A 26,590-nucleotide genomic window follows, 5' to 3' on the forward strand; every position below is an offset into this window, starting at 1 on the left:
AAGAAGCTAAAGCTGTGGTGCTCGCATTTACCTGGATTAACTCAGATTTGTCCAGGGATCTCGATCCAGGGTTCCAGATCAGATTTGGGATTCTCTAATTTGTTCAGAGAAAGTTGGATTTAGCTGGATTTGCTAAATTCAAGATTTTTCCCAAATCCAGGACCTGGATCCCACACTCCTATCCATGAGACTGCATAGTGTTCAACCATAAGTCACAGAACTCTATCTGCTGGAATGTAAACTCAGTCTCTCTACACGAGACATCTGACATCTGAAGAACATGCATCGGAAGATGCAGTGTTATCTGGGAAGGGTAGTTTAAAAAGACAGAGCCAGTGGCAGGGCAAAGGCTTTTGCTATACACTGGGGCTGTGTGAAGGGAGCTGTGAAATGCTAGAAGCAAAACTTCAGCCCATTATAACCAGTCCAAGCCTGGCACTGGAAGACAACTCCAGTCTATTTCCATTTCTCTCTGTCCTCGGGTTCTGATCCCACACAGTTTTAGACAGAAGAGGTGAAATTGACAGAACTTTCATTGGGGGGAGATGAAATTAACAAACCCTCTGAGGAGCGATCTCCTCTGGCTCTGTATTTTTAAACGACGCTTTCCGGCTACCATTGCATCTCCCTACACTTGACGAACACATGCCCAGGCGTCTCAGGTAGAGAGACTCTCAGTGTACCTCTACCTTTTTTAATGCTGCCCTTTCGACAGTCTTACTGTTAGGTCTTTCTATATGTATGCACAGAAAGCCACATCTCCTGCCTCTGTTTACATGCACATTTGAAGGAGCAGTGAGGAAAGGTTACACAGTGGTGGAAATGACTCTTTCATGGCTCTGACCTATGGCTTGTTCCTTACTACAGAACTCCTCCTGATGCTTGCCTTATTTTTCCTATCTGCAGCTCTCTTGCTGGGAAACCCATTATCTCATTGTAGCAATGGTGAGGTGTTATAACTAGACATGGGCATGAACGGAAAAAAAACCCTGTTTGTCGTTCGTTGCCATCCACGAACAACAAACGTGGATGAACATGAACTGTTTCCGGACATGTTCGTTGTTCTTAGGGGCCAGAACCACCCCCACCCCAACCTCCACCCCACTTAGCCCCCCCTCAAACCCACTTACCTGGCCCTTTAAAGATCCCTTTAAACTATCAACTGGCAGGCGGCAGGGGAGGATTCCTCCCTGCCGCCTGCCAGCTGATAGTTTAAAGGGCCCTGCCCTGGCAAAAACAGCAGTGTCTGCTGGCAGCTACTTTGAGGGGTTACCAACTGACCTTCCCAAAGCCCAATACCCACCAAATTTTCAGGAGACATAGTCCTCACTGTCCTCTGAAGACCCCCCATGTTTCAGAGAGATTGCACCCCGGGAAAGGCATGATCCATGGGTTTCCCCGTTGGCTGTCATTTTCTCTTCACAGTGGCAAAAACGGGACTCTCTGCTGGAAGTACTTTGAAAGGTTAAAGCCAGAAGGAAGGCCAGAAGGAGTTCAGACAGAGTTCAGTCCCTGCCTCCAGTTGCCAAGGGGATTGATTGCCGGTACCAGACTGTCTGGCTTGCTGAATGGCTGCTGAAGGCAACGAATGAGGCTTGCTACGACCACCTGTTCATTTAGGATGGGGCATCACGGACAGCTTGTTCGCGAACAGCAGATTGGGCTATTTGTGGGTTTTTTCTGTTTGTAATGCTGTTCGTGCCCATGTCTAGTTATAACTCCCTCTTCCTGTCAAGTGCATTCCTATCAGATGCTTGCAGATCAGTAGTTCCTGGATATTCAAAGGCTGAAGACTGCTATACAAAAGTAGCACTGTCTCTTACTGTGAGCCAAAGGGGTGAAGGATACAGAGCCCTGGACACAGTCCTTTGGATAACCAAGTCATTCTCTGGCAACCTAACTTTCCTCACAGGCTTGTTATGTGGATAAAACAGACTTGTTTCACGTGCACTGACTTGAGGGCCTTAGAGGAAAAGCAGGATACAAATGTAATAGGAACAATAGCAGAAACAACAGCACAACTACTACAACAGTAAATACTTCAGACTGACTTGTGCCCAGCTGTGCCACACAAAAGTTGGTAACTTCTATAGTAGCATCTTTTTTTGGAAAGAAGGCAAATGCACTCTGCATAAAAGCCCTGTCTTATGTCCCACATTCAAAATACACACTCTCTCTACTGTCGAAAGCAGGAACTGGATATAAGCATGGGGAGCCCCATCTCAATCTAAGCCCAGCTTTACAAGATTCATTGATAATACCCATAGGAGAGCCAGCAGCAGGGCCATCTAGGGACTGGAATTAGGGTGTTTGCCAGTTTTTTTCATCCATTGTCTCTAACAGTATCGCTGAAAAAAGAGATGGCTTGGGGAATACTTTAAGAAATTCTGCCTGAAAGAGGGGGCACACACACACACACACACACACACACTCATAGCATTTGATATCTGCTGCTAAGGTTGCTCAGCAATTATTGTGAGACGGTGGAATCTGACGAATCGTATCTGAGAAGGGGAGCTTGACTCTCGAATGTTTATACCCTGGGAACTCTTGTTGGTCTTTAAGATGTTACCGGGTTAAAACTTTGCTCACCTAAAGAGCCAGTAAAGACTTCCAGTAATCTCAGTCCTCTCCAGCTGTGCTAGTCATGTTAGTTAGTTCGTTCGTTCGTTCATGTTTGTTTGTGTGTTTGTTTGTTTGTAAAATGTCTGTGGCAAAGGTGAAACAAAGATGAAACTAAATCCTGTCATCATGAGTCGAAGGGGGGAGAATGGGAAGAGCTACATGAGCTGGTTTCTTCAATAAAAAGGGACTCATCCAAACTTATTGGCTGGGCCTTGTTGCTTCTAGTGGGTGAGGCATGGTGGAGAGCCTCTCCCTTGGCAGTGCAGCAGGCCCCACTATGGAGGTGGAGCATGGGGCTTCCCAGGCTCCTGTGCTCTGCTGGGGGCAGGTGGACCCTGGCTGTGCGGCTTGCAGCATCCTGAGGTCTCACTGCCATTCCACATGTGGTTGGTGGTGAGACAGTCACTCACCTTCACACACTATGTTACCAGCTCTGCCCAGGGTTGCTTGTCACAACTTACTCAGCAGTTATGGAGCATTCGGATAGATCCACTGGGGTGAGCTGGCACTGACTGGTTGGCTCACCCCTTTGGGTGATCCCTTAAGGGATCTGGGAGGAAGCCAAAGGGGATGAGCCCAGTTTGGGGGCAGTTTTTAGGATTCACCCTAGATGGCAGGGAGTTGCCAGGGCCATGCCCTGTGCAGGGCACTAAACCTTCTGCCATCCCATGTTTGGTGCCCAGCAGGCTGAGGCCACCTACCATCAAATAGCAGGATGGTCGTTCAATGCTGTGATCTGTGCCCTACGTTGCACCAATGGTCCAATGGCTGTAATGAATAAAAGTGTGGCCAATTTTATCCCAGAACACGTGTGTACGTGTCTTATTTGCCAGCAGCACTAGCAGCTGTATTAGAATACACAATTGGAACTGTGCATTCCAGTACAGCTGCAACATATACATAGCAGAATTCTGCCTTCTGTGAGTGTTCTCCAGATAATTTCAGAAGGAATCCAGATCAAGATTCCATGTTGTACAATTCATTTTTCACTCCTAAGTTTTCACTACATTTCACTTCTGGGTTTTAACCCTTTTTTAAAGGAGCAAACCTAACAAAAACCAGAGAAATCCTCGTAGGAGAGAACCCACCTGTATATTCCCCCTCCCACCTAAAAGCAATTTACAGTGCAATTTTAAGCCCAATCACTTCAATCTACTTAGGGTTGCACTGTTAGAGCTGGCAAGTTTTGTGTGGGAAAGAATTACATGCTCCAACCGTGCTGGTTCTTCTGTCACATGGCGGGTGCAAACACACTTCCATATACAGAACTGCTGTAAAGTAAACACATATAATATGTAGTTTGGCCATATATTTAAACTCCTTAAAAGGCTGGTCAGAGTTCACAGCTTGAGCCTGGAAACCTCTCATTCAATCAAAACTAGTATGAAGAAAATTTTGCAGGTGACATGATAGATTCAACTGTCAGTTACTCATTTAAGGCCGGGAGACATTTTTTGTACACATACATGCAAGCAGATATATTTAGATAGATGGTACCTTTCAGTTCAGTACATTTGGCTGTCTTCCTTCTTCCAATGACTATTGATCAATGTGAATCTCTCCCTTTCTCTTTCCCCTCTCTGCCTTTCACACACACCCCTGTTGTAAATCATTTCACTCAGTGCCGCACTACACTAAATGATTAACACAGCCAATAGTTAACTAGCTGCACAAAGATGGTACAAGTGCATACACACTGTAGCTCCAAGAAAAGTTAAGGAAAGCAGAATGCAACTAATCAAGTTCTATGAGCTGATCTACAACTTCCTTTATACCCTGTCCCCAAAGTGTGAGTAAAAACCACCACAGCCAACCCACATCGCATTTATTTTTGGGAAGAGGCCAGGGGAACTTGTGAAAAGATGATCACAAGACTTTTGCAACTACATCGGAGTATCATTTTAATTTTTTATGAGATACAGAACTCTCCTGACATGAATGTGGCCTCAATTCACTGTTGTATGTATCCGTTAAATTAGAGTACTGAGAGATAAACTGGATTAATCTCACTAACTTGATTCAATTTTCTTTCTGTGTATCCTTTCCTATCTCAATGGCTCACAAGAAACAATATACAGAACCAAAAGATATAAAGATATAAACATTTAAGCAATAAAATTCCAAGACTACATAGTTTTATATACTTCTAAGATACTCTTAGAAACAAGGTCACATGAACACATGACGCTGCCTTATATTGACTCAGACCATAGGTCCAACAAGATCATTAATGTCTATTCAGACTAGCAGCAGCTCTCCAGAGTCATGAACAGAAGTGCACATCACACCTGGCACTTTTAAACTGGAAATGTTGGGGATTGCACATATGACTTTCTGTAGATGTTCTGTCACTGAGCTATGTCTAGAGATGGGCACGAACAGCAATACAAACTTTAAAAAGCCAGGAACAGCCCAATCAGCTGTTCACAAACAAGCTGTTCATGAGGTCCCATTCTAAATGAACAGGTGGTCATTGCTGTTCATCAAGCCAGTCTGGCACCTGCAATCAATTCCCTTGGCAACCAGAGGCAGGGACTGCCAGAACTCTGTCTGAACTCCTGCTGTTGCCCTGTAAACCCCAATCTAAGCCCGATTTAGCTGGATAGGCAGGTCTTCCTTTCAAGTGTGGAGCTCCACATTTGTTACAAGGAAGCAAAGAGCAGGGGGGAGGGGGGCTCCCAGCTCTGGTTTTGCAGACAGTGAGGGAGAAACAGTTGCTGTTGTCATTTTGAGAGAGAGACAGGGAGAGTGCATTGGAGCTTGAATTTTCTTTGTGTGTGGTGGGATAGGGATCTACCTCTTCAAGTTCCAGGGCTGCTGCCAGGCTCTGGGGCCAAGCTATTATTTATTACTGGTACCTTTCCTGCTGCCTGCTCAGGTAGGGTTTCTGGGAGTGGTGCGGTAGGGAACTACCCCTTCAGGTTCCAGGGCTGCTGCCAGGCTCCGGGGCCAAGCTATTATTTATTATTGGTACATTTCCTGCTGCCTGCTCAGGTAGGGTTTCTGGAAGTGGTGAGGTAGGGATCTTGATGGCTGGTGGAGAGCCTGCTGGCCCCCACGAACAACGAACAATGACCATGTTCGTGAGCAGGTCATGTTTGTCAGCGTTTGTTGTTCGTTATTCGTGGATGGCAACAAACAATGAACACCATGTTCGGGTTTTTTTCTGTTTGTGCCCCATGACCCCAAGATTTAATAAGAACATCTCATAACACTTTCAGAAGTTAGATACTCAGGATGGATTTGGGACGAAAGTAAAGTATTTGCAACATATTTAGTACTTTAAAAAAACTACTGAAGGTATGGCAGAGGGGAATTGGATCAGGGAATGTGGTGCTTCTGGAAGGGTTTGTTAAATGCCCAAGTTGATATTAGCTGTAGTCAGAAACAGATAGGTACAGACAATATAGTATTTTTTCTCCCATTCCAGTCGATAGCAGCATGAGTGGGACAATGGCAGGCACTGGGGAAAGAGCTTAAAACTATTCTTTCTTCCAGTACCAGGTTCCTAATCTGACTCACTGTGTGTGTGCATGAACTCATGCCCAACATATTGTGGCTGCCTCTTAATGTTTTTGTTTTGTTTTACTTTATTTTTAGCTGGGGTTGCTAGGTCCCTTGACTCCCCTGGTGGGAAATTGGGAGCCTGGCACTTACTTTACTGTGCCCTTGGGTCTTTATGTCACTTCTGGGAAGTGACATCATTGTGTGGGTCAAAGGGCGGCCTGGGAGTGCTTCTGAGCTCACCAAGGGGCTGGATTGACCCGCTGTGGGGCATGATTCAGCCCAAAATGGGCCAACTGTGAGACACATTTCAGCCTGAATCGGGCCACTGTGGGCGTGGGTGCATGCTGTGCCACCTGGGGGTATGCCGTGCCACCTGGGGAGTGCCCCAGGGAGTGCACCCCTCACAGGCCAAGTAAGTGGCTGCAGGGAGGAAGGGTGGGAGCAGGGGGATCCCCCACCCCAGGTGGGGGAATGGCACCCCTATTCTTAGCTCACCATTCTCCCCAAGGGGACCTTCTTTCCTGGGAGTTCCCTCGGGCTAAGGTTTCCTTGGAAGCACCCTCGTAAGCAGCTGCTACCACTCAAACTGAAGCATATCATGCTGGATTCTAAAAGAGGAGATTATCATTGATTTTAGAAATTGGACAGAATATACTAAATGTATGATGGAAAAGGGATGATCTAGTGCCAGTTTTCATGAGTAAATATCTGACGGCAGATCTCTGCCACATTCCCATACTGGCCCTTGTCGAGTACAGGGCTTTTGTTTTTCTCACAGCAATGGAAAGTGGAATGCGCTTGATGTCCTTTTTGTTGCCACAACCGGAGCATCCTAGGTGAATGCCTGCAGACAAATCTGTCTTAGCACCAGGAATTGCTTCAAAGATAAACCTATCAATAGAGACACTCTGTGCTTTCATATGTAAGTCACCACTTCACAATATAAATCAGCCAGAGATGAAACACCAAGCCACGTACATACATGTGTGAAATCATCCCCTAAGATTTGTGTTTTCCATCAAGAACGTGTCCAACACCTGCTAAGCAGCCATCAAGAATGCCTTTCTACATGGCTTCAAATTGCATTAATCCAAACATTCCAAATTAGCTGGTTTACTGTCATAACAGACAAAACAGACACACATCATTTCAGCATAGAATTTCTCAGAGCTCAATTTTATCACATTATCACACATTATCACATTTATCACACACACTGTTTGGGTGGCAACAGGACATTTGGTTCAGTGAAAATTGCCCCGGAGAAAGAAAAGCGTATCAGCAATCTTCAACTTAAACATCAACTGTATTGATTGATATTAAGTGCCACCATCACTGGCAGTAACTTAATAAAGTTTAAAAATTGCGCTAGTTTCATCTGTCAAGTGAGTCGCTGAAATGAGACTTAAATTCTCTGTCATTTCCTATATTAACTAAAATACAATTTGTTCACCATTTGTTTCATTTTCTTATAATTTACTTTTTGCTTTACTCAGTATAACTAGCCAACATGGCTTAGTTTTATCTGTGAAGTTTGCAGATGAACTAGAAAATATACATTGACTTTTGTTTGCTTAATACACATTGATCCATTGCTACTCAAGCTCCTTACACAATGATATCTGATCTGTCAAAAGATATTTCCTCTCCTAAATTGAAGGGGGAAATGTACTATTTCACAAGTCGCTTGAATTTGGCCTCGCACACCAAAACTGTTCATGAAAACACGACACTAAGAGCAGTCTCTAGCAAGCTGCCTTGACAAGCTCTCCATTCTTAATTCTTTGTAATTTAACTGCCAACCTATAAGCAATTTCTTCAACATTTACCATTTATTACTGAGAAAGCTCTACTTTGCAGGTTTATGCTCAGTATGGCTTAAGAATTATCTGAAGATGAGTTCTCACAAGAAGTTAGGATACACGAATAGTCCAATCAAGTGATGTGCTACTGTGGCCATGTTACTTTTATGGGGAAAACCCAACATGGAACAGGCAACTCCTATTAATCACTATTTGGATTATTGGACCTCACAGGATCCATACTGGAGTACAGAATGGTGGTGGGGCATCTGAGTGCCTGGTACCTAATAATGTTTGTGTCTTCCTTATTTCTAGCAGAATATATCTGCTTTATGGACAGATTAACCTTCTCATCTGTAACAGGGATGTGCAAATGCCACCTCATATTTATAGCTGGTTCTTTTTAAGTTTTAAAAAATACCACTACCAAATTAATCATACTAATTTGTCAATCTAAGGATTCTGACAATCGGTTTCAATTAAAAACACATTTATGATTACTTTGGGGTGCAATTCTCATAGATTATACTGTTCACCCAGTAGATGTTCTTTGTCAAATTGCAGAGAAATAGGAAAGAAGAGCTGCATTTTATCATATGAAATTTAAATCTGCTTTGCAGAATAAGGTTGTTGGGTCCTCCAAGGGCAGCAGTGAGGTGCAGGTAATTACCTCCACACCCACCTATCAGGCATTAGCCGGGGCGCAGCTGTGCAGGGTGCCAGCAGGCCTGAACTCCAGCTCCCAGGCATGGACAGGGACAACACAGATTCCAGCTCTGTGGAAGGAGGGGAGGTATATATCATGCTTGCTCCCTCTCTACCACCCGCTGGCCTGTCAAGCTCCCCTCTGCCTCTGCCTCTGCCTCTGCCTCTGCCTCTGCCTCTGCCTCTGCCTCTGCCTCTGCCTCTGCCTCTGCCTCTGCCTCTGCCTCTGCCTCTGCCTCTGCCTCTGCCTCTGCCTCTGCCTCTGCCTCTGCCTCCTAAACTCTCCACTCCCACACCACTCTCCACCTCTCTACCACCACTCCTTCACAACCCACCCCAGCCTCTGGGTGGACTCTCCTTATATCCCTTCACCCATTCCTGGCTCCACCTGCCAGCCATGCCCCCCCAGCACTCTAGCCAAGGCCCAGGCTGTCCTAGGCAGCCACACCTGGTGTTGTTCTGCTGGCTGCTCTGGCCAGCCACACCTGTGCCTCCTTTGTTGGCTGCCAGGCTCCCATGGCTGATTGCCTCAGGCAGTTCCACATGAGGCTGCCTTGCTCCCAGCCTCACCTGGCCCTTGCTATTCCCTTCCACCCTGCTTGCAGGTTGGGGCATGGCTCTGTGCTGCTTCTGCTGCCTTTCTTCCCCTGCTGGTAAGGTTGCTGTCTGGCTGTCTGTCCTTATCTCCCGTGCCCTCTCCCTTTGGTCCAGTCCCCTCCTGGCTGTCCTCACTCCCCCTGCCTGGGCTCTTAGCCTGCCACTGGAGGGTGGGGCTAGCTGACTTCCACCTACCCCTTCTGATCCTCTGCTGCTTGGGTGCTTCTTTTTTCCCCTCTGTTGCTGGCCTGTGCAGTGCCTGGGTGACTGTCGGGGTGGCTGGGTAGCTGTCTCCTGGCTACCCCCCATCCCCTCCTCTCGGTAAGTCTGGGGACTGAGCCTCAGACCCCGAACACCACCCATCGCACTGGAAAATGACATCATTTTTTGACACAATGCAGAATCTAGGGGTTGCACCAGGGGTTAATTTCCTAAAAACCACACTCAAATTTAGTGTCTGGAGGAAATTTTTAGTGACTCATCCCCCCAGTACAACTCATAGCTTCCTCCTCCAGCTAGAAAATGATGTTATTTTCCAGCATGATGTGGACCAGCTTTGCACATGTGTGTCATCCCAGGTGCCTTCCCCCCATACCAGCCAAGTGAGCTGTGGGGGGAGGGGCTGGGGGGAGGAGATCCCCTACCCAAGCGGGGGAATGGCAACCCTAGTACAAAATGGGCACAGGGAGATGTGACAACATTGACTTGTGACTTTCTCCTCATTTCAGCCAGGAATCTTAATTTTAGTGGGCTGTTTAAAAAACAAGATAGCATGTTGGTGATGGCAGCTAAAATCTGACCCACCCACCCCTTCTCCTTTTCCCCTCACTGCAATCTAAGTGCTTTCAGGCAGCAATTGCTTCCAGCCTAGCTCCAACACCAGAAGTTAACCAGTAGGGGAGAGGAAAATACTCAAAGGATTGGAAAAGAAGAGGCAGGATTGAACTCCTGTGACCCACTTACACCATTTTGTTTAAAAGCAGGTTATCCCGCTCTACAAGTGGCAGATTGCCTGCCTGCCTTTTTCCCTATTGAAACACTAGCAGCTTAGAAGCTTGCAGGGTGATGATCAGCCACTAACTCTGTCTCAGTCTAACAGCCTCATATTTGTAGCTGGTGACTGTTTGTAGTTATGGGAGACTTCAGTTTCCCTGCTGTGTGCTGGAAGACAAACTCTGTGACATGTCCATGGTCATGCTACTTCCTGACCAGCCTAGCTGGCAACTTTCTTTCTCAAATGGTGGAGGAAGCAATGAGGGGCTTGGCCATACTGCAATTGATATTAACCAACAAGAAAGAGTTGATTGATGGGATAAAGGTCATGGGAACCTTAGGGAGAAGTGATCATGTCGTCCTAAAATTTCTATTGCCGTGGGGTACAAAGGGACTTTGTAGCCAAATGCACATGTTAGATTTTAGTAGGGCACACTTTAATAAACTTCGAGATATGATGAGAATTATCTCATGGACAGGAATGCTGGAAAGGAAAGGAGAAAGAGAAGGGTGGGATCTCCTAAAAGAAAAGCTCTTGTAGGCTCAAGTCATCACTATTCCAGTAAGATGAAGACATGGTAGAGGATCTAAAAAGCCAATGTGGATGAACAGAGCTCTGTGATGAGCTAAGGAATAAAAAGGAGATGTTCAAGAAATGGAGGAAAGGAAATGCATCTAAAGAAGAGTAGCTAGGCACTGTAGGGCAGCCATCAGAGAAGCCAAAGCTCAGAATGAGCTGAGACTGGCCAGGGGGGCTTGCTACAGCAAAAAGGCATTCTTCAGATACATGAGGAGCAAATGGAAGGTAAAGGGGGCGATATCCCTATTGCTGGCTGGAAATGGAGAAACTCTAACATAGGACAGACAGAAGGCAAAAAGAATCAATGCCTATTTTGCTTCAGTTTTCTCCCTGAAGGAGAGAACAGGCCCACCTAGAGATAGTAGTAGGCAGGGCATGGCCTTGGGGCTGTTGGTTGACATGCATAGATAAGTTGTGGAGAAGCACCGTGCTGCACTGGATGTGTACAAATCTCCTGAGCCACATGGGGTGCACTTGAGAGTGCATAAAGAACTTTCAAAAGAGCTCTCAGACCCTTTGTTAATCATGTTCCAGGCCTCTTGGAGGACAAGTGATGTCCAGAAGACTGGAGGAGGGCAAATGTTATCCCAATCTTCAAGAAAAGGGAATAAGGACAATTAAGGAAACCACAGGCCAGTCAGCATGACTGCTGTCCCAGGGAAGATACTGGAGCAGATATTAAAGGTGTCAATCTGCAAGCATTTGGTGGACAACATGGTGATCAGGGAATTCAGCATGGATTTGTCCCCAACAGGTCCTGCTAGACCAATCTCATCTCCTTGTATGATCAAGTGGCAGGCTTACAGGATCGCAGGAATGCTGTCAATGTAGTTTATCTGGATTTCAGTAAAGCTTTTTACAAGGTTCCTCGTGATGTTCGGATGGGCAAACTGGAGGACTGTGGACTGGACTCTAGGATGGTAAGATGGATAGAGAATGGTTGGTTAACCACACCCAAAGAGTAGTTGTCAATAGCATTACATCTGATTGGAGGGAGGTATCCAGTGGAGTGCCACAGGGCTCGGTTCTGGGCCCAGTGCTTTTCAATATTTTTATAAATGATCTGGATGAGGGTGGGAAGGAATTACTCATTAAATCTGCAGATGACACCAAACTGGGAGGAGTAGCAAACACCCTTGAAGACAGAGATAGAATTCAATGAGATTGGAGCATACTGGAAAAGGGGCAGATTTGGATAAGATGCAATTTAACAAGGATAAGAGTTGGGTTCTGCAGCTGGGTAACAAAAATGCAAAGCATGCATACTGGATGGGAGATACACTTCTGGGTAGCAGTGTGCGTGAACAAGATCTAGGGGTACAAGAGGGTGGGCAATCAGCGTGATGCAGCAGCAAAAAAGACAAATGCAATTTTGAGGGGTATCAACAAAGGCATATCTTCCAAATCACAGAATGTCATTGTCCCACGATATACCACCTTGATAGTGTCCTGGAGTACAGTGTGCAGTTCTGGAGGCCTAACTTTAAAAAGGATGTGGACAAATTGGGATGGGTGCAGAGGAGGGCAACCAGGATGATAAGGGGCCTAGAGACCAAGCCCTACAAAAAAGACCAAGGGACCTGGTAACGTTCAGTTTGGAGAAGAGGAGGTTGAGAGGAGACATGACTGCTCTCTTTGAGTTTTTAAAAAGCTGTCACTAAGGGGAGGGGAGGGAGCTGTTCCTGTTGGCAACAGAGGATAGGACTTGCAATAATGAGTTTAAACTACAAGACGGAAGGTACTGGCTGGACATGAGGAAAATTTTCACGTTAAGAGTAATTCAACAGTGGCATTGGCTGCCTAGAGGTGGGGTGTGTTCCCTCTCCTTGGTGGTCTTCAAGGAGCAGCTAGACAAATACTTGTTGGGGATGCTTTAGGCTGTTCCTGCATTGAGCAGGGGATTGAACTAGATGATCTGTAAGGGCCCTTCTAACTTTATGATTCTTTGAAGGTTTTTGAGGATGTGAAGATAAAATGGAGAAGAAAAATAGTCTCTCTCTCTCTCTCTCTCTCTCTCTCTCTCTCTCTCTCTCTCTCTCTCTCTCTCTCTCTCTCTCTCTCTCTCTCTCTCTCTCTCTCTCTCTATATATATATATATATATATATATATATATATATATATATATATATTTAAAACTACCCTGTCCATCATGTGCAGCATGTAACAGAACATGATAGCGAGTTAGAAGCACACACTTGTAGAGTATTTTGAGGGAAATACTTAATAAAAGATTAACAAACTCCTTTTCCCTCTTCTCTACACACCGTCTTTAATGTACAATGTGACTTGGTTAGTCCCAACGCATTTCTATTTATAAGTGATTGGCAGCTCCAGAGAAAATTCTGAACACTTCAGCAGGGAATGCTTCCCTTCATGGCTTTCACCTGCCTTTCAAAGGCAGAGAGCTCAACAGGATGGAAGGGAACAGCCTTCCTTCAGTTCCTTCTAAATTGCCACAGAATTCACTTCACTACATATATATTCTCCAGACTCTTCAGAAGGCCTATATGGAAAAGCTACAAAGTAGCTCAACCCACTAAATACTAAATACGCAGTCTTTTCTGGTATCTTCAAGTGTTCAATATAACCCTCAGAAAATCAAACCATTATGTATGGCTTAATCTTAACAATATTTTTCTATGAGTCCCATAGAATAGACTGGAATATGATTCTGAGTAGACTTGCTTAATAATAACAACAACATTTGATTTATATACTGCCCTTCAGGACAACTAAATGCCTACTCAAAGCGGTTTACAAAGTATGTTATTATTAGGATTGCCATCTCAATCATAAGTATACATTGTAGCTTGGGGATGGACAGTCTTATGTCTGAGTTTGGTGAAATCTAACAGTAGATTGATAGTGCAGTCCTAAATTTGGTCATACTCTTCTAAACCCACTGAAGTCAATGAATTTAAAAGGGCATATTTCTTCTTAGGATTTCACTGCAACTCCTGCAAACAAAAATGATAGCAGAACCTATGGAATACTAAGGCGTACACTTAACACTGTTTTCATACAATTATGAACAAAGTTTATTCCATATCACATTATCAGCCTAACGTAGTAGTGTGCTGGAATTGTCTTAATTCCTCTTTGCTGAATTTCTCCTGGAAATCCAGCAATCTGTTTCTATTACTCTTTTTAGGAATTTGAGTCAGTTTCAAATCAATCCCTCTTTTGACTGAGATCGGTTGGATCTCAATCATATATTCTAACCACTGCGCCAGAATGTCTCTCATAGCTCAAGGAATTTATTAATCCGTGCCCCCCAATTATGTAAAGGATGAAAGGATGGCCCAAGTTCACCCAGGAAAGTAGAGTAGAGTAGTGTGTTTTATGCACGGTCACTTTAAACCGGCCATTCCGAGCATTCGCTTCAATCGACACAGACTCTGCATGGCTTTCCTGCATTCTGCACCATCAGAGGCAGTTTCGATTTGGTGTCTTGTTTTGAAAAAGAAAGCTTGGTGCAGTTTTGGGCTTTAGGGGGGAATCACAATGCACGTCATTTTTTAAAAGAAATGTGTGCATGCGTAGTACATCTGCTGTCCGTCATTCCCCTCCCCTTCCAAATGCTGACATCTGTGAATTTGACAGTTCTGCTCTTGCCAAAATTGCTTTAGCGAGGATTGGCAGGGGACTTTGGGGCAGTGGAAGCTTCAGGCTTGTCAGCAGAGGCAGTTGTAGGCTTGGCACACACACACACACCCTTGCCAACTGCCAGTGATAATGAACTTGCCACTGTGCTGACTGGAGCTGGACTCCTCACCCTCCTCACCCGCCTTTTGCCCATAATTTGCTTCCATATACAAGCATATGGCTGCAGCATCAAGTTGGCTTGTAAATATGGAGCAGGGGAAGACCTGCATCTCAGTATGGGAGAAAACTTTCTGCTCCGCTCCACCCTGCCTCTGGAGGAAACCTTAAGTGGGCTTTAAACAACATTCCTCTTTAAGTAAAATGGGTGGGGAAAGGGTGGGAGCAGGGCATCCCCCACCCCAGATGGGGGAATGGCACCCCTAGTTGGGACTTGGGAGGGCTGTGCACCACACTGACCCTCCACACCACCTTCACTGGCACTGTGCAGCCTTGGGGGGGCTGCACCTCTGCACTGGACCTCCCTGCCACTTCTGTGGCCTCTCAGAGGCCTGGCACAGGCTTCAGGAAGGCCCACAGTGGCCCTCCCAAGGCCTAGCAGCAGCCATGGCGGTGCACCAGGCCTTCCTGCCACCACAACAGCCTCATCTGGGCCTCCAAGGCAAGCTGATGTTGCTGATGACTCACTTTTTATCCCCACAGAGGGGCCTGCGAGTTTGCCAGTGTGGAGATAAAAAGTGAGTCATTGCCAATACAGCTTGCCTTTTATATAGTAGGATTTCATTGCAAAAAACTCATAACATTTATTTTTTCCATCAGCACCTCTGGTCCAAGTATAGATTAATGGAGCTGCTGCTGACCTCTTTCTCTTCCCAAAAGAAATATGTGATGTGCCTCCATCACATTCAGCTCCCCCCAACACTCCCCCCCCCCAGCAGTGGCAGCCAATGAATGGGAGTGCTGGTAGGAAAACAAGGAATTCACATTTCTATTTACTAGGAAATACATAGGACAGGCACTGGTCAGTGGAAGCCATGCATACCCAACAGATATGGGCATGGGCCGGGAAAAACCCATGGACCATCAGACCATGATCCATCATATTTCACGAACCACGGGACTTCCGGTTTGGGATTCATGGAGGTCTAACGCAGCTCCATTTGTGGAGCTGACCGGATTGCCGTTTTAACCGGCCGGAGGGGTGAAAATAACCCGCGGCCGACTGCTCTCAGGCGGGGAGCAGGCAAAGAACGCTCAAGACCCTAGGGTGAGTTAGATCTCGGACGAGGGGGGGCTCTACACAAGGAGTCTCCCCCCCGATCCTTGAGGTCCCACCTTGCGACGGGTCGGCTATAATCTCTGCGGCAATTTTGGGGCCAATTCGGCTGGCATAAGACCTACATACCCAAGCTTCGATCGGGGAGGGAAGTCGAGAGGAGAATTTAAGATCGAAACAGCGATTACAACCCGAGAAAGCTGGAGAGAAGGTAAAGATCGCTATCTCTTGAAACGGGACAGATTGACAAAAATAGAGAGGAAAGAAAGTAGACTTTTAAACTGCAACAGACTAGCGAAAAGGAGGTGAAGACTCGGCAGGAGTTGTATTTTAAAAGAGACTAAGTTTAAAGAAGTTATTACAAAAATCGGACTATTGTTTTGAATACCTGTGGTTTTGGAGCTGTGGGAAAAAGACACCATCGCGAGACCTGCTGTGGGAAGACGGGAGACAGGAAGTGCGTAACAACAATAGAGTGGCTGGAGGGAAGCGGCCCTTGCCAAAGGACAGGAAGTGGGGAATCGCCATCTTTGAAAGTGGAAGGGTCGTGGCTTCAGCGGAAGAGGAAGTAGGCCATCTTGGATTATAATAACATAGAGAAACCATAGAGAAAAGACGCCCGACATTTTGGATATAAAAAATTAATTTTGGCAAAGATTGGGACATTTAAAAAAAAGGAAAACGTTTAATTATATGCCACGGAGCTGAGGAAGAGAGCAGATTCGTGGGAGCGAGCTAAAGCAAGCCCCACGATGTCGAAAAAAGAGTGGCAATCGGCAATAGAAAACTTGGACAAAAAACTTATAGACATGATGAAAGAACTTAAGGACACGAAATTGGAGCTTATTAAAGAGGTCAAGGAAGTTACACAGACAGTAAAGTCGGAGCTGTCAGAAGTGAAAAAAGGTGTGGAAACGATTAGCAGTGAATTACAAGGAACGCAGCAGAGAGTTAAAACAGTAGAAGACGCGATGGAGAATTTAATAGACACGCAACAAACAGAGATGAGGCTGGTGAAGGGGAGGATGTCAGTTGCAGAAACTAAACACATGGAGAAGCAGCTTCGTTTTCGTGGTCTGCCAGAAGTGGAAGGGAAGTCAGCGCAAGAACAGATGACTGAGGTGTTGGCTGATTACCTGGGGAAGGAGGAGGAGGAAATTGCGGCTATCCTAGATGTGGCGTATCGTGTGAACTCGAGAATTGCAACCCAGAGGAAACTACCAAGGGATGTGATTGTGCAGTTTACAACTAGAAATATGAAAGAGAGGATTGTGACCAAACAATTTCAAGATCCATTGGAGATTGATGGCAAGACGATTATTATAATGAAGGAACTGCCCAGATCAGTGTTACTGGACAGGAAAAAATATAGAGTGCTAATTCAGACTTTGAAGGACATGAATATCAGATACAGATGGGAGTTACCGGAAGGAGTGTCCTTTGAGTTTGGAGGGGCAAAAAAACGCATCAGATCTGAGCGGGAGATGGAGAGATTTATCAAGGACAATGAAAAAGACTTACCAACAAAACCATGAATATGGAGTGTAAAGTATTATCTTGGAATGTAAATGGACTAAACTCACCGAATAAGAGAAAAAATATTTTTCATTGGCTACTAAAACAAAAATGTGATATTGTTTGTTTGCAGGAGACCCACATTAGAAAACAGGATGTAAAATATTTAAAATCTGGAAAATTGGGCAAAGAATTTGTAGCGGCTTCCAACAAGAAAAAAAGAGGAGTGGTGTTGTATATAAAAGAGGAGCTGCAGCCAAAATTTGTTATGAGAGATGTGGAAGCTAGATTTGTAGCAGTGGAATGTAATTGGAACTTAAAGAGAGTGTTGGTAGTCGGACTTTATGCACCTAACGGTGCAAAGGAAAGCTTCTTTGAGGACTTAAGGAAGCATCTAGACGATCTTGTATATGACCAGATAATTCTTGCTGGAGATTTCAATGGAGTGACAGATTTGGAATTAGACAAAAAGACTACAAAAGCACAAAAGAAAAGAGGACTATTGCCAAAGCTTTTTTTTGAGTTGATTCAACAAGAGACTCTCGAAGACGTATGGAGGAGAGAATATCCTAAAACCAAACAGTTTACTTTTTATTCTGCAAGGCATCTTACATTATCAAGAATTGATATGATCTGGGCCTCAAAGGACTTAGCGCTATGGACTAAGGAGGTAGAAATAATGCCGATGGTAGGCTCAGATCACAACCCAATTATGTGGAAATTTGGAAAAAGGAGAAAAAGGAAAGCCTGGAGAATAAATGAGGACCTGTTACAGGAAAGTGAGAATATGGAAACACTGAGAAGAGAGACTAAGTTTTTTATACAATACAATGTGAATAAAGAAGTACCAACCAGTAAAGTTTGGGACGCGTACAAGGCGGTTGTAAGGGGTATACTAATGGACTTAAATGGTAGAGCAAGGAAAAAGAAAGAGGAGAAAAGACAAGAGATTGAGGAGAAAATAAAGGCCAAAGAAGTACAGTTAAAAAAGAGACCAGGGAAAAAGAAAATACATCAGGAAATCAAAATTCTTCAAGAACAGTTAACAGCAATGAGTAACAAAGAATTGGAGTGGAACCTTAAAAGACTGAATCAAAAAGCTTTTGAGGGTGCTAATAAACCTGGGAAATATTTGGCATGGCAATTAAAGAAGAAAAGGGAAAAGAAAATAATAAATAAAATTTGTGAAGAAAACAAAACGTATTTGGAGCAGACTACCATTAGCAGAGCCTTTTATAAATTTTACGCTAAGCTGTATAATAAAAAAGAAGTAAATAAAGAATCAATAGCATCATATTTGGAGAAAACCAAACTTCCAGAGATCTCGGAAGCTTGGAGAAATAAGCTGAACAGTGAAGTAACTGATGAGGAAATAAATATGGCAATACAATCCGCAAATCTAGGAAAGGCGCCAGGGCCAGATGGACTTACGGCTAAATTTTATAAGACAATGGCCAATGAACTGGCACCATTCCTAAAAGAGGTGATGAACGGAGTTTTTAGGGATCAAAGAATTCCAGACACTTGGAGCGAAGCGAATATATCATTGATCCCAAAAGAGGGCCAAGATCTGACTAGCGTGAAAAATTATAGGCCTATATCACTACTCAATAATGACTATAAAATTTTTGCGAAGATATTGGCGGAGAGATTGAAGGGGTGGCTCTCGGAAGTCATAGAGGAGGAACAAGCAGGCTTTTTGCCAGACAGACAAATAAGAGACAACTTAAGGACAGTGATCAATGCTATTGAATACTATGACAAGCGTTGTGACAAAGAGGTTGGTTTCTTCTTTGTAGACGCTGAAAAAGCGTTTGACAATTTAAACTGGGACTTTATGTTTGCCACTATGGAAAAGCTACAACTGGGAGAAAGATTCGTCAGAGCAATCAAGGAAATCTATAGAGACCAGACTGCAGCAATTGTAGTGAATGACGAATTGACCAAAAAATTGACGATTAGTAAAGGAACAAGACAAGGTTGCCCGTTATCTCCATTGTTGTTCATTTTAGTATTGGAGATTCTGATGATACAAATTCGACAAGATGAGGAAATACGAGGAATAAAAATAAAGGACTATTCATATAAGGTCAGAGCATTTGCAGACGACATAATGTTAATTGTAGAAGACCCACTGGAGAACATGCCAAAAGTGATAGACAAGATCAAGGAGTTTGGAGATTTGGCAGGTTTCTTCATTAATAAAAAGAAGTCAAAGATATTATGCAAAAACATGACTAAGCAGAAACAACAATTGTTAATGGAAACAACGGATTGTGAAGTAACTAGTAAGGTGAAATACTTGGGAGTTGAGCTGACTGCAAAAAATATAGATTTGTTCAAGAATAATTATGAAAAATTATGGACTCAGATAGAGAGAGACTTGATCAAATGGAATAGATTGAACCTGTCATGGTTGGGCAGGATTGCAGCAGTTAAGATGAATGTGTTACCAAGAGTAATGTTTTTGTTACAGACAATACCAATCATCAGAGACTCTAAACAATTTGAAAAATGGCAGAGGAAAATATCAGATTTTGTTTGGGCAGGCAAGAAGCCTCGAGTGAAAGTAAAAGTTTTACAAGATGCAAAGGAGAGAGGCGGAATGCAACTGCCCAATCTGAGACTTTACCATGATGCAATCTGCCTAGTTTGGCTAAAAGAGTGGATGACATTAAAGAATAAGAAACTATTAGCCCTAGAGGGATATAAAAAAATTTTTGGATGGCACGCATACCTATGGCATGACAAAGTAAAGGTCAACTCGATGTTCCTGCATCATTTTGTAAGGAGAAGTCTATTTACAATCTGGAAGAAGTATAGAACTTACCTACAAGAAGGAACCCCCTTGTGGGTGGTTCCATATGAGGTGATAGATCCGAGAGCTGTGGATAATGAACAACAATGTTTAACGTACAAAGAAATAACTAAGATTGAAGTATCTAAACTTAGAATAAAGACGCAAGAGGAACTATCACCTAACTATGATTGGTTTCAGTATAGACAGATTAGAGACTTATACAACTCAGACTTTGCAAAAGGGGGCATACGAACAGAGAACTCGGAACTAGAGCAGACCCTTCTTAAAGAAGACAAGAAAAGAATATCCAAGGTATACCAAGTATTGCTGAAATGGTATACTGAGGATGAGATAGTTAAAACACAGATGGTGAAATGGGCTATAAATTTCAATAAAGAAATAACAATGGAGGCATGGGAATACTTGTGGAAAACTACAATGAAGACAACGACATGTATCAATATTAAAGAGAACATTTTCAAAATGATCTATCGTTGGTACATGACACCAAAGAAGATTGCGCTAGGGAATTTGAATACTTCTAATAAATGCTGGAAATGTAAGAAACATGAGGGCTCCCTCTATCATATGTGGTGGTCGTGTGAGGTAGCTAGGCAGTTCTGGGGGGAAATAATAAGAGAAATGAGTGAAATTTTACAGTTTCAAATAAATAAGAACCCAGAACTCCTGCTGCTAAACTTGGGAATGGAGGGAATTCCAGCCCATCATAGGACGTTGATTTTTTATATGACTGCAGCAGCTAGACTTTTGTATGCGCAGAAATGGAAAGTACAAGAAGTACCAACTATTGAAGATTGGATCTACAAATTGCTGTATATGGCTGAAATGGACAAGATGACAAGAAAACTGAGAGATCTGGACTCAGGGCAGTTCAACACAGACTGGGAGAAGCTGAAACAATACCTGGAGAAGAAATGGGAGGTGGGAGGAAAACTGTGGCAGTTTGAGAACTACTGAAATATAATAAAAGTGTAAAAGAGAAGGGTGACTTTACCGGGGGAGGAAGAGAAATGTGAATTTATAAGCAGTTAGATTAATTGATTGAGATATATATAGATATGTATAAGTCAACTGATAGAGAATAATTAATGATAAGGTTTAAACATGAGGATTGACTAATTAACAATATTTTCTTTCTTTGACAAGATTTATATGCACCAAATTGAATGTATAGAAGAGTTAAATTGATTGAGTATCTGAGGAGTTATATAGAATTACCATAAAAAGTTGAAATGAGTAATATATAGAGAACAAATCAAATTGTTTGATTTAAATGTGGGAAATTTTTATGGTTTATGATATATAGGTTTATATAGAACTATTCAAAACTGGAAAATGGGATAAATTGTTTATCTAAAGACGTATAGTTTGGGTGTATAATAATTAAAGGAGTTAATGATGTACTGCTTAATATAATGGAGAATGTATATCTGTTTTAGACAGAGGAATTTAATAGAAGTAAGGGAAAAGGGACAGAGGGTGGGAAAGCTGTTGGAAGTCAACAAAAGGGGGGGAAAGGGAGGGGGTTAGAAACGAAAAATTAGGGGAAAATTGATTGTAATGTAAAAATAAAAATGTTCTAACCCAATAAAAAATTTTTCAAAAAAAAAAAAAAAAAAATATTTCACGAACCACGAACCATTCATGGACCCGCCCTGCTTTGCAAACCAGTTCTTTGGTCCGTTGTCCATCACTTCCGGGGGCCCTGGGACCGCCCCCCTCACACTCACAGATGCCAAACTCGCAGCAAGTCTTCAGCAGACTCTCCTCCAGCCACTCTCCATGTTTGGCCAAGATTTCATTTCGGAGGTCCAAGTTACAGACCCCCAAAGTGACCACCCCCAGGAAACTTCCAGTAGATAGAATAGGAGCCGCAAGCACCAACTGACTTGCATTGGCTTGCAGCACCAAAAAGTTGCAACGAAAATGTGAGATGAAGTTGATAATCTTCCTCTGAGAGTGGAATGATGGCCCCCAGAGTGGAATGATGGTTCCTGGGAGCAGAAAATCTGCTCTGGGCTGGAATGGGGAGGGAGAGAAATACCTTTTAAGGAGACAGTCAAGGGGATGTTTTGGGGGAGACAGCAGGAGGAAAATTATTTTAAAGGACATGAGAACAGACAGAATCTATGAGAGAAGGTTAAATTTGAGGGGAGGGAGTGGATGTTCTTTGGGGAGAACAGGAAAGGACAGAGGTGATCCATGAAGGGAGCTTAATCCTGGGGGAAAGGAGAATCTCCTTGGGGGAACAGAAATGTCCCCATCGGGCTGGCTGAGAGAAGTCAAGAAGAAGCAATTCTGAGAACAATCATCATGAGGAGGCAGACCTGGGCATAGGAAGACTGCAGCCCTGAGACAGGGTTAGGGCAGAGCAAGCACCACACAAGCAAATAAGAATAGAAAGGAAAAAAATGAAACAGAAGAGTGAGCCCCCAGCTGAAGAAACCCAATAACAGAATAAGCATGCTCCCAGAGCATTGCTGCAGCTCAAGCCCCAAGCCTCCCTCTCACAACACACAATGCAAAAAAACCTCCCGTAACAAGCAGTTCCTCACTCAGTAACTACAGACTGGAAAGTGAAACTGTGATTCTGCCCTAAACGCTCACATAGAGAATAATGGGAGCTCTCTGGTTGGCAGCCAGAGCTGCCTATCAAGGTTTTCAGGGCTAAGATTGGTGTGTTCAAAAGGCGGCTCCTATGTTGCCTAGGGAATTGATTGCTCGGTGCCAGGATATCTGTGTTCATGGAGCAACAGACCAACAGACCCACCCAAAAGTTGTCGCATCCGTGAAAAACGTGCATTCCTTGAGCCGCCTGTTCACTAATGCTGAACAGGGCAAGTCTGTGTCAAATTTAGGTTCATTTTTTGGTCCGTGCCCACCTCTAATCCCCAATAACATTACTTACTCAGAATAGTTTCTAACAGAAGATATTTTTATAGTGATTACTGTGAACCTATGTACTTGAAAATAAGTATATTGAAATCAGTGGAATTTAGGGCCACTTCACATGCTACAGATGGACAATGTACTTCAGCATGTTAAAAGTGGCAACTAATAGCTATTTCACTGTTGATTTGTAATGAGGTTTCGCACTTCACAACAATTTCACACAAACCATGCAAAATACATGGTGTATTCTACTACAAATGCAGGTTAGTTTTAAGGAAAGGAGATGGAATTATCTTTGAAAATGTAGCTGGGCTGACAATTCCTTGCCCTGGTTCAGCAGCACTTAGATAACTCATACGGGCAGATTTTGGAGAGGAAATATGAGACAACTTGTATGCTCGTCTAGATGCACATTCCCCTTCACATTCTGCCTGAACTAGTTTTGCACAACTAGAGCTGATCAGGATGAAAGCCATGTTGTGCGGCTTGACTAGGCAATGAAACTGCCAGCTCAGCATAGGAATATAGAGAGCATCAACATAGTTGCCGTAGCAACTGAAGCATATTTTCCCTTCCCTTCATTCAGTGACATAGCCAAATCTGATTGGATATGTGGTGTGATGATGTCATCCTATTCACAACGTGAGCCCTAATTGGCTAAAATCATGCAGTGAAGAATCCTTTCAAGCAACACAAAATTAGCCAAAGTAGCACTAGATCAAAAGGTAGGTGAGTGAGTGAGTGAGTGAGTGAGTGAGTGAGTGAGTGAGTGAGTGAGTGAGTGAGTGAGTGAGTGAGTGAGTGAGTGAGTGAGTGAGTGAGTGAGTGAGTGAGTGAGTGAGTGAGTGAGTGAGTGAGTGAGTGAGTGCTCTCAAGTCATCCTTGGTGGGGATTTCATGGCAAAAGACTAACAGAGGTGGTTTGTCGTTGCCTTCCTCTGGGGAAAAAAAACCAGTGGCATTTATGGGATTTTTTTTTACAAACTTTTCTATAATCCACTGAAAGAGCAGCTTTCACAGCGGTAATTGAACCACTACCACCACCACCACAACAATAATAATAACCTTGCGCTTACATACTGCAAAACTTGCATACATTTCCTTGGAAAGGAATCGCAGTTCCATTGCTCACTGGTGTTAGTGAAACAGATAACCATTTTATATATGCAATGTACATGCTAAACATAGAGTAGCCTTCACCCTCAATTCAATGGGCCAAGTTTAAAGCTCTGCAGGCTTCTGAGGGAGCTCTATGTCTCTATTAGGCTGTTCCATACTCTTTTATGTTGATTTGTGCTGTGTGCATACAATGGGGGAAGGAACCCCACTAAGTGCGCAGAGTATTACTCAACTAGCTAACAAAACCAGGAACCTCCTACTTTCCAAACAAGACCTTGTGTTGGTGGGTGATGATGAGCCTTTCTGATAAATATTCACAAGCATGAGAGAGTTCCTTCCCTGTGAACACTGCATGATGTATACAAGCCCCTATGTCTTGGTATGATTTCCCCCCCTCTTCATATTGCTGAGTGGGCAGCAGTTCAGCATAGGTGGAACAGGAAGGAACACAGGCCTAATTCTATGCAGCACTTCGATCATCAGTCCATTGTGCTCCTAACCTGAAGGGGCATAAATCTCTGAGGCCAGATTGGCCGGAAATTCTTGGCTGTTTAGCTGGAGTCCCATTCCATCTGTATTTTAATATGGACCGCAGTGATGTAACATGACGGCTCCATTTTTAATAGCTATATTTTCCACAGCGGTAAGATGCTTGCCTGTTCTATCACATCATTTTTTTTTTGGTAAACATCACTCAGTAATGCTATGATGACCCTCCCATCAAAAAATGAACTTTGAGTCTTCTTTGGACTTTGTCTAATCTGGTATAAAACGTGCTTGACAAAGGTATTTGCCTTGATGCTGTCTTGTGCAGAGTTTCTCAGCGGCCCAAGATAAGCGATCAGGGCTGTTAATATTTAGTTTGGGCCTTTCCCCAGCAAAGATGCCCTCATGGTTGATGATACTGTACACTGGCTGCAAATTGCTCAGAGAGGCTACACTAGCTAAGATAATAAGAACTAGCTGAACATGAACCTAAGAGGCCAAAGCTGCTAGAGCTCAGTAGTTGTATGTGCAGGAGGGACAAGCATTTAGCTTTAAACTAATCAACATTTAAGAATGTGCATTTTTTTGCATGCAATTGACAACCTGTGTGCTATCATTTTATTGACTGACAATTCCTCTCTGAGCTTTTTTGAGCTCGCTTGAAAGCGTAGTTTGGGGATGAAAGGCAGGATATTAGTTTTACTAACAAAAATTGTACCTGGAAATTGTCATTGAAAAAATGTATCAGGGAAGTTCTGCATTATTTTCTTTCTATGATTCATGGCATTTTTCTTCAAACAGATGGTTAAATACATTAATGTGTTCAAAGAAAATTTGGCAATTGAAATTAATTTCTGAACATGTGGATTGTAAACCATGATTTTGACTGATCTCCAAAATGTAGACCTGCAATCCCAAGCGTAGTTACTCTAGCCTAAACCCATTGGATAGGAATGCACTGTTACAATGCCACCCTACATACAGTTATACCCTTCCATTGACATCAATGAGCTTAAACCAGGAAGTGCAATTCTGCTTAGGATGGCACTGCCAGATTCTCTGGCAGAAGTATATTGTAAAGTAAAACATTGGGGTCTATATAAAGAGAAGAGTTCGACTTGGATTCTCTGAGCTTCCCAAGTAAAATAAATGTTGAACTACAAATTGATAAAGATATTTTACAGTGCAAACACAGAATGTTGCGATATGAGGAAGATGCATTCATAATTTCAATAGTGATGATTCCAAATTAATTCTAGATTAAGGTAGACAACTTCGTAACAATATTGATTTAATTGCTAACAGCATAATCTTGCAATGTGCTAGTACAAAGGATAATTTTCTTAAATACTTTTGTAATAAAGAAGAAGGCAGAGTACACATTTTCCCAGTTTACATCCCAGAATTACAGTCCTCAGCTGAATTCTCTATTTCAGTTATAACGATGTAAGTCAACAATTACTTACAGTTCTTTGCATCAGTAGAGGTGTTTCAGAGCAACACAGTCCTTCATTGTTGAAACTTGATTCCATATTAATGATATCATCAATAACATCATCCATCTAATAAAACGATAGATGTAGATGAACTGGTTAGCAGAGAAATATACACTATAAATGGTTTGACAACATTAAACTAAATAAATCCTTGACAAGTAAAGGTTAGTGGTGGCATGCACTTTTACCAAAAGACAGCACAGGCCTTTGAACTCAAGCAGTTCTAGTCCTTTAAGCTCCTTTGCTGGAAGAACACCTTGGAAAAATATATAAGCTGCTTTATTTTACATCTCAATTCAGCTGAGTTATTATAAGCATTCAATAGGGTCAAAAGCTGCTCATTGATTTTTGGGAACATTGTCAACTGCATTACACATTTCACAATTTGTTTTCAGGATGTAAATACTCACCTTTCTTTATTACTGCCTACTCTTCTCTACCTTTTTCAATTGACTTTGCCCTCAGTCGAGTCTGGCTGCATAATATATTGACAATATTGATCCCTGACCCCATGATTAATCAAGAAAGGGCTTCCTTCACTCTCATTTTTTGTTTGCCCTCAGTGACATTATC

General features: G+C 43.2%; 1 protein-coding gene across 2 annotated transcripts in view; it reads right to left on the reverse strand.

Moving 5' to 3' along the window:
- The window catches only part of TFEC (transcription factor EC), a 49,806-nt gene that overhangs the window by 22,121 nt on the left and 1,095 nt on the right, over positions 1 to 26,590 (reverse strand). Inside the window, exons 2-3 of one of the 2 annotated variants that reach the window (XM_054988729.1) lie at positions 26,025 to 26,083; positions 175 to 190 (exon numbers count right to left, since the gene is read on the reverse strand). In XM_054988729.1, coding sequence (XP_054844704.1) covers positions 175 to 190; positions 26,025 to 26,083 — 75 coding nt within the window. Of the gene's footprint in view, positions 1 to 174; positions 191 to 4,122; positions 4,145 to 26,024; positions 26,084 to 26,590 lie in introns of those variants that run through there. The other variant, XM_054988730.1, reaches the window with a different exon arrangement.

This window comes from Eublepharis macularius, chromosome 9, assembly GCF_028583425.1.
Source record: "Eublepharis macularius isolate TG4126 chromosome 9, MPM_Emac_v1.0, whole genome shotgun sequence".
Classification (NCBI taxonomy): Eukaryota; Metazoa; Chordata; class Lepidosauria; order Squamata; family Eublepharidae; genus Eublepharis; species Eublepharis macularius.